At 58.7% G+C, this 13,083-nt stretch overlaps 1 protein-coding gene across 2 annotated transcripts in view; it reads left to right on the forward strand.

Moving 5' to 3' along the window:
* The first annotated feature begins 112 nt into the window (after window positions 1–112).
* Window positions 113–13,083, forward strand: part of NSG1 (neuronal vesicle trafficking associated 1) — a 22,950-nt gene continuing 9,979 nt past the window's right edge. For both annotated transcript variants that reach the window (XM_006918996.3, XM_025051862.1), the window contains exons 1-2: window positions 113–266; window positions 3,776–3,892. In XM_006918996.3, coding sequence (XP_006919058.1) covers window positions 138–266; window positions 3,776–3,892 — 246 coding nt within the window. In that variant the 5' untranslated portion in view covers window positions 113–137. The remainder of the gene's footprint in view (window positions 267–3,775; window positions 3,893–13,083) is intronic.

The raw sequence follows: 13,083 nt of genomic DNA on the forward strand, positions 1-13,083 counted from the left end.
CCCGGCCGTGACCGCCGCGTCCTCACGACCCCTCCCCGGAGACGAGGGTCGCGAGTGGGGGACAGGGGTGGGTCCAGCTCGCGGTGACTCGCGCCGGCCCTCGCTCCGCAGGCGGTGGCTTCAGGTCTCCCGGCACGATGGTGAAGTTGGGGAACAATTTCGCGGAGAAGGGCGCCAAGCAGGCGCTGCTGGAGGATGGCTTCGACACCATCCCCCTGATGACGCCCCTCGATGTCAATCAGCTGCAGTTCCCGCCCCCGGATAAGGTGAGAGGCTCCCGCACCGCCCCCCCCGTGCTGCGGGGCGCGCACCCCTAAATCTCGGGCGGCGGCCGCAACAAAAGAAACCCGCCTGGCGCGCTGGAGACGCGAAGTGGGGGCGGCACGGGCGGGCTGGGGGACTCTTCCCCGGGGCGGCATTCTGGATCAGAGGAACGGGGGCCCGAGATGACAGCTTCACACTGACCGCGGAACGCGGCGGGAAAGGCCCCTTCGTGATTTTCGCGGGCGTCTCCTCCGAGAGCGGCCCCTGGCCCCACGGCTGCCGCCTCAGCCCTGCATCTCTGCCCCCGCCCCTTGGTGCCCGGGCGCCGCTGCCCCTCGTGCGTTCGCAGGCGGTGCAGTTTCAGCCGGATTCGCCCCACTGCGGTGGGGAGGGCTCGTCGGCTCGTCCTTGGGGGCCGGGTGCCCCCTCACGCTCCCCACCTGCCCCTCCCCAGACTGGCGTGGATGCTGCAGCCTGCGCGCTCTTCCTCCTTTGTTCCTTTTGTGAAATCTGGGAATACGTGCTCAGCCCGCCGCGTTAGTGCAACTGGGGACAAGCGTTCACCCACCTTCCCAAAGCCGTGGGGCTTTTTTTTATATGTGTGGTTTTTATTTTTTATTTCTTTTGCTGAATTTAAAAGAATCCCCTCTTTTGTTGAATGCAGCATCCAACCAAGTAGTTTATGTTCGTTAGGGATAATGTCTTCAAGTTAATACTTCAAAAAGTAAATACGACGTTTAAAAGTCTAGACAATGGTATTGTCACACTCAGACCTAAAATAATAAGCCATCCATCTCTGCACCTCGCTGCTGTTTGACCCCTGCCCCCTGCCCCCCTCCCCGGTAAGCACACTCCGCTCCCTGAAGTGCGTCCACATTTGTTGTGTCATTTAGTCCCTGGCGAGGAGATTCTGACTCAGTCTTGCTTGTTAATTGCGGTGTGTTGGAGATGGCTGGCCGCGGGGCTGGGGGTTATTCCTGTGGGTTCGTTTCTTCTAGAGGATTTCTTTATTTCCCCACGTGGGCCCTTCGAGAGGCTCCTTCCAGAGGGGTTTGACCCCCACCCAGCTGTGTCTGTGTTGGGGGGGGCGGAGGCAGGAGCGAGGCTGGCACAGGTGTTTTCGGTCAGGAAAGGAGCATCACCTGGTCACGCGGGTGCACCTGGGCCCGGGCAGAGCCCTTCCAGGGCCTGGACGGTCCAGAGGAGGCGTCTTCGTAGGAGGGGCAGGGCTGCCTGAGGCCTCGGCATCTGCATTCCTGGTCCCTGTCCAGGCGTCACACTTGCGCAGTTAGCACAGCCCGGCCCCCCTGCGCTCACCTTCTCTGGCCTCACCCCAAGAGCAGTGGTGGCCCGTGGCCGGAAGCACCTCCACCGGTGATTCCTCTCCTTCAGCCTGACCCTCCTGTGCCCCTGAGTCTCTTCCGTTCCAGGACTGTGTGCCGCAGTCAGCTTCTGTCAGGGAGGGTTCTGGGCAGGTAGGAAGCGATGTGTGCGCCATCTCCGCAGCCCCCCGAGGTAACAAGCCTCCCATCTCTGGGCATGTCCCAACAAGGGGGCAACAGGCAGGGAGGCCCTGGAGACGGGAATTCTAGCAGGGACCGAGGGCTGCTGGGCTGGAAGATTTTCGAGGTCACAGATGAGGGAACCGAGTCTCAGAGAGTTTACAGGCCGTGCACAAGCTCACTTGGCTAAAGGCCACAGTCTCCCGGATGTAGGGCCTCCTGCTCGGCCGCGAGAGCCAGATGTCTCTCCGGCAAGACCTGTCTCAGCCGGAACAGCAGCAACGGGTTGTTCACAGCCAGCGTTCAGGGAGGCGATGTCACCTGTCTCAGGTGACGGCATCATCCGAGGGCTGCTAACGCGGCTCCGGCTGTCCGCGGAATCTGTTCTGAGGTGGCGTGCAGAGTGCCGAGGTTCTGGAGGGACAGCAGTGCTGGCAGCAGCGTCAGGGCCAGTGTCCCCTGCTGTTCACTGACCGCTGGTTACACGCCGGGCACCTGTCTCCGTGCTCCCCAGGCTCAGTTCCTTTGACGTGCTCGCGTGAAGAAGAAACTACCGTCATTACCCCCGTCTACCGATGTGGAAACGGAGGCACACAGAGCTTAAGGGACTTCCAAGGTCACCTGGCCTGTTAGTGGCAGATGCAGACTGAACCCAGGCCTCTGGCACACTGACTGGCCTGAGGGTTGCATGAACCCCGTCCCCTCTCCCCAGTAGACCAGTGAGACAGGCCTTGTTCCCATTTCCAAGGTGAGGACATTGAGGTTCCAAGTGGCCAAGGGCGTGCTCAGGGTCACAGAGGTAGTCAGGTACACTTGGGATCTGAGGACGGGTGGCAGGGTGATGGGCACCCCGGCTGCCATCGTGCCTGGCAGGCCCTCCGTGGTGGGAGGAGGGAAGGCCAGAGGGTGGTTAGGGGCCATGTGGCCCTGGGGGCCGTATCTCCCCGATACCTGGCACGGCCCACCTTCTCCCTGACACTGGTCCCAAGGGTTACAGCTCAGTGTGATCTGAGTCCCTCCAGCTGCCCGCCCAAGGGTGACTGTCCTGACTTGATGGGTTCTCCTTGTTCTGCCCTGGGTCCCACCATCACGGAGAGAGAGTTTCTCCCTGAATCGGGAACGCCCAGTGAAGGGGCACTGTCATCGGGGAGGAGAGCCCGGGGGCCGCTGGTCCCCTCCAGTCCAGCAGCCACTTCCTGGCCCCTGCTCTGGGAGTGGGTTTCTGGGGACTAGAGACGTGTAACCCCCGGACACTGCTCCCGAACGCCCCAAGCAGTCCCCAGCAGCAGTGCGTGATGAGGGCAGTGACAACCCCCCGGACACTGCTCCCGAACACCCCAGACAGTCCCCAGCAGCAGTGCGTGATGAGGGCAGTGACCGTGAGGACACCGTGAGCATCCGAGGGAAGAGGCTGGGAGGGGCGGGCGAGGGCTTCCCGTGAAGCTGGAGAGGCGGACGCAGGGCGGGTCTCCTGGTTGGAAGGACATCTCCTGCCTCACAGTAGGGGGCGGATAAGAGCAGGAGAGCTTTCGGGGGCTGTTGTAGGGGGCCGAGGAGGATGGCGGGGTACAGACAGAGACCGCCCCGAGATCGGTTTCCTTGTGGGCTGGCTGCCTGCTCCTTCCTGGTCCTGGTTTTACCCATGGCGCCACGTAGTGACCAGTGCCAAACCAGAGGCATCGTGCCAGCTCCCGGGCCGGCGTGGGCTCTGGGCCACGGGACCAGCCGTGCACCAGGAGTTGGGAGTCACATCTGCTGGCTGTGTGGCCTTGGTCGAGGAGCTTAACTTCCGTGCCCCTCAGTTGTCACGTTCCCCTCCTGGGGCTGTCGTCAGGGTCACTGATGAGTCATTTCTCTGAAGTCCTAGCACGAGGAATTTTCCAGGAAGTGGTGGCTCTTCTGATTCCTTTTGTGAAATGCTTCCTGGCGAAATGGTGGCTTTGAACATGAGAGTCCCCACACTCTGGCCGCACCACTGACCAAACGTTTGCTTCTGTCTCCTGGACAAGGTGGTCGTGAAAACCAAGACCGATTATGAACCCGACCGCAAGAAAGGCAAAGGGCGTATTTCCAAAATAGCCGAGTTCACCGTCAGCATCACCGACAGCATGTCCGAGAGGTTTAAGGTGAGTGGCTCTGGGGGCGGGCCAGGTGAGATGCTGCTGGACCTCGGGAAGGATCCTGAGCCACAGCGATGCCCCGGGAAGTGGCCGGGCCAGGATAAGGCACCGTCGGTCTGAGCTGATCCCAGCCACGCCAGACCACCTTGTGGTTTTAAAAATGTCTTCATTTCTTCATCTTCCAAAATGATCACATATTACTTGGTTTTAATAACAGGGAAAACCCACCCCTGAACTTTCCTTTAGACAAAGGTCACGAAGATGAAAAATCGCTTACCAAACAGAAACCTCGACCTAACAGCTCCAGGACCGTGGACCAGATCAGGGGGTGGCTCGTTGCTCTCACTGCCTGCTGGACGCAGGTCAGCCCTGTGCCAGTGCTGGCTCATCCAAGCAACCCTCCGGCTGGGTCCGTGTTGCCGGGGCAACCCACTTTGCAGATGGGGAAGTTGAGGCACAGAGTGGCAGGGCCAGGATCCAGCCCTTGTGTTCAGCCTCTGCCTGTGCCGCCCCTGGATGTGGTGTGGAGGGCGAGGCTGCCAGGGGATGCTGGACACGGGATGCTGCCAGCACAGGCTTGGGGGTGGGAACTTTGCTCCCAAGGAACTTTGTCCCTGGGGGGGACGGGGGGACAGCTGCCGCACCGGGGCGGGGGGAGGGGGTGGCAGCCAGGCCGAGGGAGGAAACAGCCGTGTTCGTTGAGGAACAAGCTAGGATGTTGATCTGGAAACTCACTCCTCGGGAAACATGATGGTAAAACAGGAGCCTCACCAGCTCGGAAGGGGTGACTTGGGAGACGTCCGAGGTCAGGCCTTGGAGGGTGGCCTTGGCCGGCTCTCTGGCCACCCACCGCGTGGACGGGCGAGCCCTTTACTCATGCTGGGGTGCTCGCATACCCACACGCCTGCACACATCACCCCGTTCCAGCCCCTCGACGACCCTGGGGGCTGGCCAGTAGATGAGAGCGGAGCCCGGAGAGGTGAGGGGCTTTGCGGGGTGACTGGGGAAGCGGGGTGTGGCCCGACCTGATCTCTCTCCTCCTCGCCACCGCTCCCCACGCCTCACAAGGCTGGGGAAGCTGTGCCTCGGCCCGCCTGCCACAGGGACCCCGTCAGACCGCAGTCCTGTGTGTCTCTGGGGGGACTTGTCCTTGTGCCGTGTCAGCCCGTCATCCCCCCACGGTCCCCCTGGAGAGGCAGGTACTGTGGTACAACCCGTTCTTCAGATGGGGAATTTGGGGCACAAAGGCCTATGGCCGTGGTTCCTGCTGGCCGGGGTTCCCGCTGGTGGTACGAGGCGGCACACACAGGCCGACAGCTCCTGGCTCGGCTGCTCACACGTGCTGTGAGGTTCCCGGCTGGGACCACGTCGGGTGGGCTGGGGTCGGCATCTCTCTTCCGCTCTGGCCAGCAGACTTAGCCTCATCTGCTGCTGCTCAGCGTGACCTGTCCTGGTCTGTGCCCTGGGATCGTCTCGTGCGAGGCAGAAGTGACCTCAGTTTCAAGGGCACGACAGCCATCATTCCCAGTGGGACAGCATATCTGAGTGTGTCTGGGTTTCTCATCCCTGACTTGACCTTTGCCCTCCAGGCCCATAGGGCCCCCACAGGGCAGGGCGCGGTGTGGCGCTTGAGTGGCCCTCTCTCCATCCGTTGAGTGTCCGCTGGGCGCCAGGCTCTGTCCCCCACCTCTGGTGTCCGTTTGTGCTTTTCCCACCCGCTCACCTGATGCGGCCTCGATATCCGAGTGTGTCTGGGTTTCTCATCCCTGACTTGACCTTTGCCCTCCAGGCCCATAGGGCCCCCACAGGGCAGGGCGCGGTGTGGCGCTTGAGTGGCCCTCTCTCCATCCGTTGAGTGTCCGCTGGGCGCCAGGCTCTGTCCCCCACCTCTGGTGTCCGTTTGTGCTTTTCCCACCCGCTCACCTGATGCGGGTCCCCAGGTCCCTTGTTTAAACCATGGTGACGCACAGTGGCCACCAGGCCTCTCAGGAGCCGTGGGTCTGGGCCCGGCCCTGTCGCCCAGAGCTCGAGGGCTCAGAAGACCTGCGCCCGTCCCCGGGGCCCGGCCATGGTGGCAGACCGCTGCCTCCGCCCCCTCCTCCTGGGGGTGTCCGAGGACGGGGTGCCCGGTGGACCACCGTGCTGCTGTGAGCCCGTCTCCCCAGCCTGCGTGCAAGCGGGCCAGGCCCGTTCCGACGCTCATCTGTGGACTTCTTGGGGTTCACAGCCATCTTGAGGGGGGCACCTCTGGCCCCTTTTACAGATGAGGCTGTCGTGTGGGACACCGCACGACTCCCCGCCTTCGAGGCCCGTGCCCGTCCACCACACCTCCTGCCAGACGCACCTCCCCACGGGCCTCACCACAATCCCAGACCCCAGTCCCCTTCCAGTGCCAGCTCAGATGTCACCTCCAGCCTTCACCTTGCCCCTCCGGTGTCTCTGCTGCCCTCGGTATGGAGGCTGGACTCGGCCACGCTTGTCAGTGCTTATTACCTCCTTTAATCCTCATAAAGACCTCGTGAGGTATGTACCATTATTATCTCCATTTTCTAATTGAGGGGAAACCGAAGCAGAGAGCTTGAACCTGGGCAGCCTGCCCTTGGCCGTGACACCTGAGGTCATCTCTCACCCCAGGCCACCCATTGCTCTGTCGATCTCAGAGTCCTTTCCCTTAGTTGATCTGAAATCCTGCCCTTGAGCTGCACAGAACACAAGTCACCCTCCTTCCCAGCGGGCTTCAGGTGGATGGCAGGCCCAGGGGAGCAGAGTGCTCAGGTGTGAGCATCTCTTCCCTTCATGTCAAGTGCCCAGGCCCCCTGCCCTCAGCACTCCGTCTGAGACGCTGCTCCTGGCCCTTGCTTCAGTGTCCAGTGGGGTGGCCTTTCAAAGCAAAGGCCTCTCAGCCTGAGTTGGTGACCTGGGGGAGGGAATCGGGGCCACACAGTGGGTGGTGGAGCGGATCGGAACCGGGGCGGCGTGGCCAGCTGGACCGGGGATCTGGACTCACACAGCCGAACCGCCTGCATTCTGCCCGCACCTCTTGCCTTTGCTCCAAGGCCCTTCTGAACAAGGAAGGAGACTTCGCTGGCTCCCCGCCACCTGCCGTGGGGCCTGTGCTGAGAGGTGGCCTCGGAGCCCTGGTCCTCCAGGGGTGCCCTGCGGCCACTGCAGCGGAACCACCTGGAGTTTGGTTTTAACAGAGGGACCTGGGACCCTGGGAACGTGCTCTCCAGGTGACCCCGTAGGGATGGGGCGTGGTCTAGCACGAGGTCAGGGCAGGCTCAAAAGCGCTGGTGCCTTCTCAACAGGCCGACTGCTCACCCTTCCGGAATGTTCTCTCGGCTGTTCATTGCCCAGTTATGTCTCTGGCATCTCTGAATGCGTGCACACAGTGAGGCTTGCTTCTGTCGCGTGAGGCGTCGGGGATCCAGGGTGGGGGCAGAACGTCTTCATCCTCTCGGTGACCGAGAGAGGCTTCAGCGTCTGTCCTCAGTTTTCTCCATCCCCGTGTATGAATTTCAGGAAGGAAAGTGCCTTTCAGCTGTCGAAGCGACAAGTAAATGACGTGTCGCCCTTTGTCTCTAAATCGTGTGGTTCAGGGGCGAGGCGCTGGCCGCTTTGAGCCTCGTCTTTGTGTACCTTTGGATGGCATCCTTGAGACGAGATGTCTTTTTGGATGTTACTTGATGATCACTCAGGGATTAATCTCTTGGCTACGAGGTTGCTAGGCTGGTTGCTAGGTAACCGCTGACTGGGGAGCAGGTTTCGTAAGGCTCGGCCACACGGGGATGGCAGGATGAATCACCCAGCGGCAGCAAACATCTAGGCTCCCGAAGAGGTTCGCGTCGTTTCGTTAATTGGAGATGCGTTTTTGCCGAGAATAAACAGTGCTTTTTAATTGCGTGTCCGCGCTCACCCAGGCAGAGCAGCGTGTCAGGGTAATGCCGGGGGCTGCTGCTCACCACCCCGCGCCCCATCTTGGACAGTAGAGGGGCCATAATGGGGCGGATTAAAGGAAGGTCCTGTCGGGACTGTCCCCAACCCTTTGCCCTTTGTGGCGGCCTGTGACCGAGAGCTGTCGACACTCCCCGTGTGCCCCCGCTTTGTGAGTTAAGGGCCCTGGTGAGCAAACCACACCCCGTCACCCATCGCCACCCATCGCCGGCGGAGCTGTCACGAGACCCCCAAGTGGGCTTTGTGGGTGAGCAGCCTTTCGAGGTCAGCACAGCTGAGAGAACATCCCAGAATGAGAGACCACGTTTGTTGGAATGGTCCCCACTGTTGCCACTTGGTGCTGCAGTGGCGATGTCCCTTTGCCTCCTGTCACAGACGATTCTGTGGGTGGTTTGCCTCCTCGTCTCATGTCCTTAATGACCTTGAGCTTCCTGTGCACCTGTCTGTTTTCCCCAGTCACCTCCGGAATGTCTCAGGACACATTTGTTGAATATTTATGAACGGCGACAGCGCTTCTGGGCATTCAGGGGTGGGGGGCTCTTCCTGTGTGGCACTCGAGGTTGGACACCCCTCACCCTCAGCTGAGGTCTTGTGGCATTCGGCCGCCTGGTGTTGAGGTTGTGGCGCCCACGTTTTTCTGGCCCGGCGGTACAGTGGGGGCTTCATCTGGAGCCAGGCGACACCTCCGTTGAGTCATCTTGAGGGGAGTGTCTGTGTGTTCACTTTTCTGTGGTTATGAAAATATTTAGTGCTGTGAACACTTGACGATGTCAGGATTCATCTTATTTTCTCAAGATTTTTTTTTTTTTTTACTGCATTACTCAGCAGAAATCACATTTCCCTGTCCTCTCCCCCGAGGGCGGCAGGACAGACTAGGATAAGAATGACCCAGCCGCCATCGACCCAGGGCCTGCTGTGCCCCGAGCTCCCCCGGGATTCTTTCCTTCCGACTCAGTGACAGTCTTGAAGGTTGACCTTGATGTCCTGATGTTGTTGGTGGGGAATTCAGGTCAGAGAGGTTAAGGGACAGGCTCGAGGTCACCCAGCTAGCCAGGGGTGGAAGTGGCATGCAGACGCATCCTCCCAGCACCCAGCCCCCAGGCGCTGTCCTTGCTGCCCACGTCCTCGTCCCCACCCCGGCTGGGCAGTGACCCCAGGAGGCCCCCAGCTGACAGGAGACCCCAAGCCGGAAAGAGCAGATGGGAACACAGCAGAGTTAAATGCCACTCGAGCCCCTTGTCTAGAAAACGGGGTGATTCCCGGTTCCCAGCTGATGGCACACATTTGGAGAACCTGGTGCGCAGACCAGGGCCGTGAAAGCTGAGTGGCCATATAATCTATGGCCTGGGCTGGGACGCTTCTGAGAGTGACCGCAGGCACTGTGCATTTGGGATGCCGGGGCAGTAACGGTCAGCCAGGGCTGTCCCGAGCATCTAGGACACAAGGTCCCCTCCTTATAAACTCCTTGTAAAGTGCTCCCCACAACTCATGTACTATTTGCTATCTATTCCTGGCTGTTTTCTCCAAAAAACGTCCCGCAGACCCCTCCTGCCCCTGGGGCCGGGCTGCTGTGGCCTGTGTCCATCAGCCCCTCAGCACCCCGGGCACCCACCTGTTTATTCTTTTTCTTTTTTTTTGTATTGTGGTAAAGTATACGTAACAAAAAATTGGGCATTTTAAAGTGTTCAATTCACTGACATTAGTACGTTTGCAATGTCCAGCCGTCAACTCTACCTAGTTCCAGAACATTTCCATCACCCCAAGAAGAGACTCCCTTGCGTGGGCAGTCACCCCCCGTTTCCCTGTCCCCTGGCAGCCGCCGGTCTGCTTTCTGGTCTGAAGAACGCCCTCTTCGCGTTGCAGAGCCATGGAACCACACGCGGTCCTCCGCGACTGGCTTCCTTCGCTGAGGATAACGCTCTCAGGGTTCGTCCGCGCACAGCCGCGTGTGTTGGTGTGTCACGTCCTTCTTACGGCCGAGTAATGCTCCGGGGCATGATGCGCTGCGTTTTGTTCATCCGCTGCCGGACGTGCGGGCTGTCCCCACCTTTCGGCCGGTGAGGATAGTGCTGCCGTGAACATCCGTGGACACGTTTTTGTGTGAACACCTGTTTTCAGTTGTTCTGATTACGTGCCCAGGTGTGGCCTTGCTGGTTCGTGAGGTCATTTTGTGTGGACCCTACCGAGGACCTCCACACCGGTTCTTCCAAGCTCCCCACATCTCACCCAGAGCTCGTTTGTTTTTTTAATCATAGCCCCGTTTAGTGGTTTCTCATCGTGGTTTTGATTTGCATTTCCCTAACGGCTAATGATGTTGAGTGTCTCTTCCTGTGCCTCTGGCCATTTGCGTTTCTTCTTTGGAGAAATGTCTATTTTAAGCCCTCTCCCATTTTTAATTGGGTTGTTTGTCTTTCTGTTGTTGAGTCATAAGAGTTACTCATGTATTCTGGAAGCCAGATCTTTATCCGATATATTATTTGCAGATAAATCTACCATTCTGTGCGTTGTCTTTTTACTTTCTTAATACTGTTCTTTAATGCACACAGTTGTTTAATTTTGGTGAAGCACAATTCAGCTATTGTTTCTTTGGTCGCTTGTGCTTTTGGTGGCATACCTAAGACACCACTACCAAATCCAAGGTCCTGAAGATTTAACGCTTCTAAGAATTTTGTGGCTCTAGCTTTTATATGTAGGGCTTTATTCCATTTCGAGTTAATTTTGGTATGTGGTGTGAGGTAAGGGTCCAACTTCATTCTTTCGCATATAGATGCGCAGCTGTCCCAACACCATGAACTGGGGACCCTCTTCTCGCCCCAGTGAATGGTCTCGGCACCCTTGTTGACCATCAGTTGACCGTGGACACACGCTTTTGTTTTTGGGACTCTCCGGGCTACTCCATTGCCCTATATGGCTATTCTTATGCAAGTACCACAGTGTTTTGATGACCGTGGCTTTGTAATAAGTTTTGATATTGGGAAGGCTAAGTCCTCTAACTTATTTTTCAAGATCGCTTTGGCTCTTTAGGGTCCCTCGTAATGTCCATTTCTGCAAAAAAGGCCACGGGCTTTGGCCAGGGACTGCATCGGATCTGTGGGCCAGTGCTCTCATTTTGATAGTTCACGCACACAGGGCGTCTTCCACGGATTTGGGTCTTCCTTAATTTCTTCGGCAGGGTTTAAGAGCCTGCAGCGTACGTACAGTTTCTTTCGCTCTTCACCGTCGGCAGTGAACTCACGTGGCAGTAGTAATCCCCGTGACGTCGCCAGCGCAGGACAGGTGTTTTGGTGTCACGTCGCAGTTGTTGCCAAGACCTTGAGGAGCGTCTACCTTCGTCGTTCCTTGGAAATCACAGTATCTATAAGCTCTCGTGGTTTGGCGTGTTAATGAGGAAGCACGTAATGTCACATCGCAAAGCTACATTTTGCTATTTTTTTTGATAATAGTCTTTCGACACAATTGGCTTTCTCCGCAGTTGCACGTAGAGTGTTTTATGCATTTTAAGCATGATTCTGAGGAGGCTTGATAGGCTTCGCCTGGCTGCCACAGAGTCGATGGCACGGACATGGTGGGAACCCTGCACCAGGCTCCCTCGCTCGCCCCCCGCCCTGCTCCCACCCACTGTCAGCGCCCACCGCACACAGCAGTGGCGTCGTGGCCGCCGAGAGCCAAGATGCCAGTGTGGCACACAGGGCCTTTGTCATCAGGCTCTTGTCCCGTCTCCCGCATGACACGTGATGCTCCGGCCACACTGGCTGAATACACCCATCCTTTGTCACAGCCCTGTCCGTCTGCGTCTCTCCATGCCTCCCTGATGAGCTCCTCCTCCTCCCAGACCCAGACGCCACTCCCGGAAGCCTTCTCAGCCACGGCCGGGGGGTCTGCCCTGCGTTTCCCGCTCTCCCTTCACAGTGCTATGATGCGTTGGCGCTGCTCGGCAGAGGCCCCGGGCTGACATGATGGGGGCAAGGGACCCGCCAAGGTGACCGCTGTCAGATCTCCTGAGGACGTCCAGCCACTGGGGATCCTGTAGGGGGAGGAAAGCAGGGCCTCGGGGCCCGAGGCACATTGTTGGCCTCTTGCTCCTTTAAAAAAAAAAAAAAAGAATATTATCTTTCGACAGCCTTGGTCTGAAGATGAGCGTCATCTAATTACGTGTTCATTATTATTACATTATTTTTTTCTTTCTGGTTTTTAAAATTAAAACTCATTTGCTTAGGTCACTGAAGCATCCTGGGCCCCAGGCCTGGGCCTGTGTTCAAAACAGAATCACCAGCCCCAAGGGAAAGGCCCTGGTTCCGGGGAGCAGCCTTCATCCAGCCAGGGGCCCCCTTGGCCTCTGGGCCCGCAGCCCCACCCCGAGAGGACAGGCATGGGGTCAGGCCTGGGCCAGCCACCCACCCGGGCTCCCCCGGGCCGGGTCCCACCTCCTTCCCATGTGTGACCACCCGCTTAGTAAAGCCCCGACGCACGGTGCCTCTGCAAACTTCGTGGTCCACGTGATGTGCAGACGCTCTGAGTTGGCTCTGTAAGTGTCTCTGGGAGCTGGGCTGCCTGCCAACGGCTTCCATTCACTCTTTCTCACTGAGCAGTCGGGGGAGGCCTCCTCTCTGCCAGATGTGTGGGTGTCCGTCAACCCAGCGTGGGGAGATGGGCTTCTTATGAGAGGAGTTTGGTTCCCTGGCTGCTGTAACAAAGTGCCACCATCAGGGTGGCTTAACACATTTATTCTCCAAGTTCCTGAGCCATGAGTCCTGAACGGGGGTGTGGGCAGGGCTGCAATCAGCCCCTCGCCCGCCCCTTCCAGCTTCTAGAGCCCGGTCCTCCCCCTCAGGCCGGGTGGCCCCACCCAGGGCCTGGGGCACAACGTCTTCCACCTCTCAGCCTCCCCGTCTCCTTGTTGCATTCTCTGTGGTAGAATCTCCCTCTTCTGAGGTCACCTGTGAGCCCCACATAATCTCCCCATCTCAAGGGGCGGGGCGCAGTTTCCAGGGGTACCAGTGTCTGGACATCTGGATGCTCCCATGTCCCCACTGTCACAGCTCTGGGTGGGTCCGGGCGTTGGGAACCTTCGAAGCCCCTGTGATTCTAACACAACCAGGGGTGACCCCGTTTTAGTGCTAGACTCGGTCATCGCGGATGCTGCTGCTCGTGTGCGTCCTGGGCTCTTGGGACCGACCGCTGTGGTGTCCTGTTGACCCAACTTGAAGGTGCTGCCTTTCCAGTGAGTGAATCTTCATCACATG

This window comes from Pteropus alecto, unplaced genomic scaffold, assembly GCF_000325575.1.
Source record: "Pteropus alecto unplaced genomic scaffold, ASM32557v1 scaffold5, whole genome shotgun sequence".
NCBI classification, from domain to species: Eukaryota; Metazoa; Chordata; class Mammalia; order Chiroptera; family Pteropodidae; genus Pteropus; species Pteropus alecto.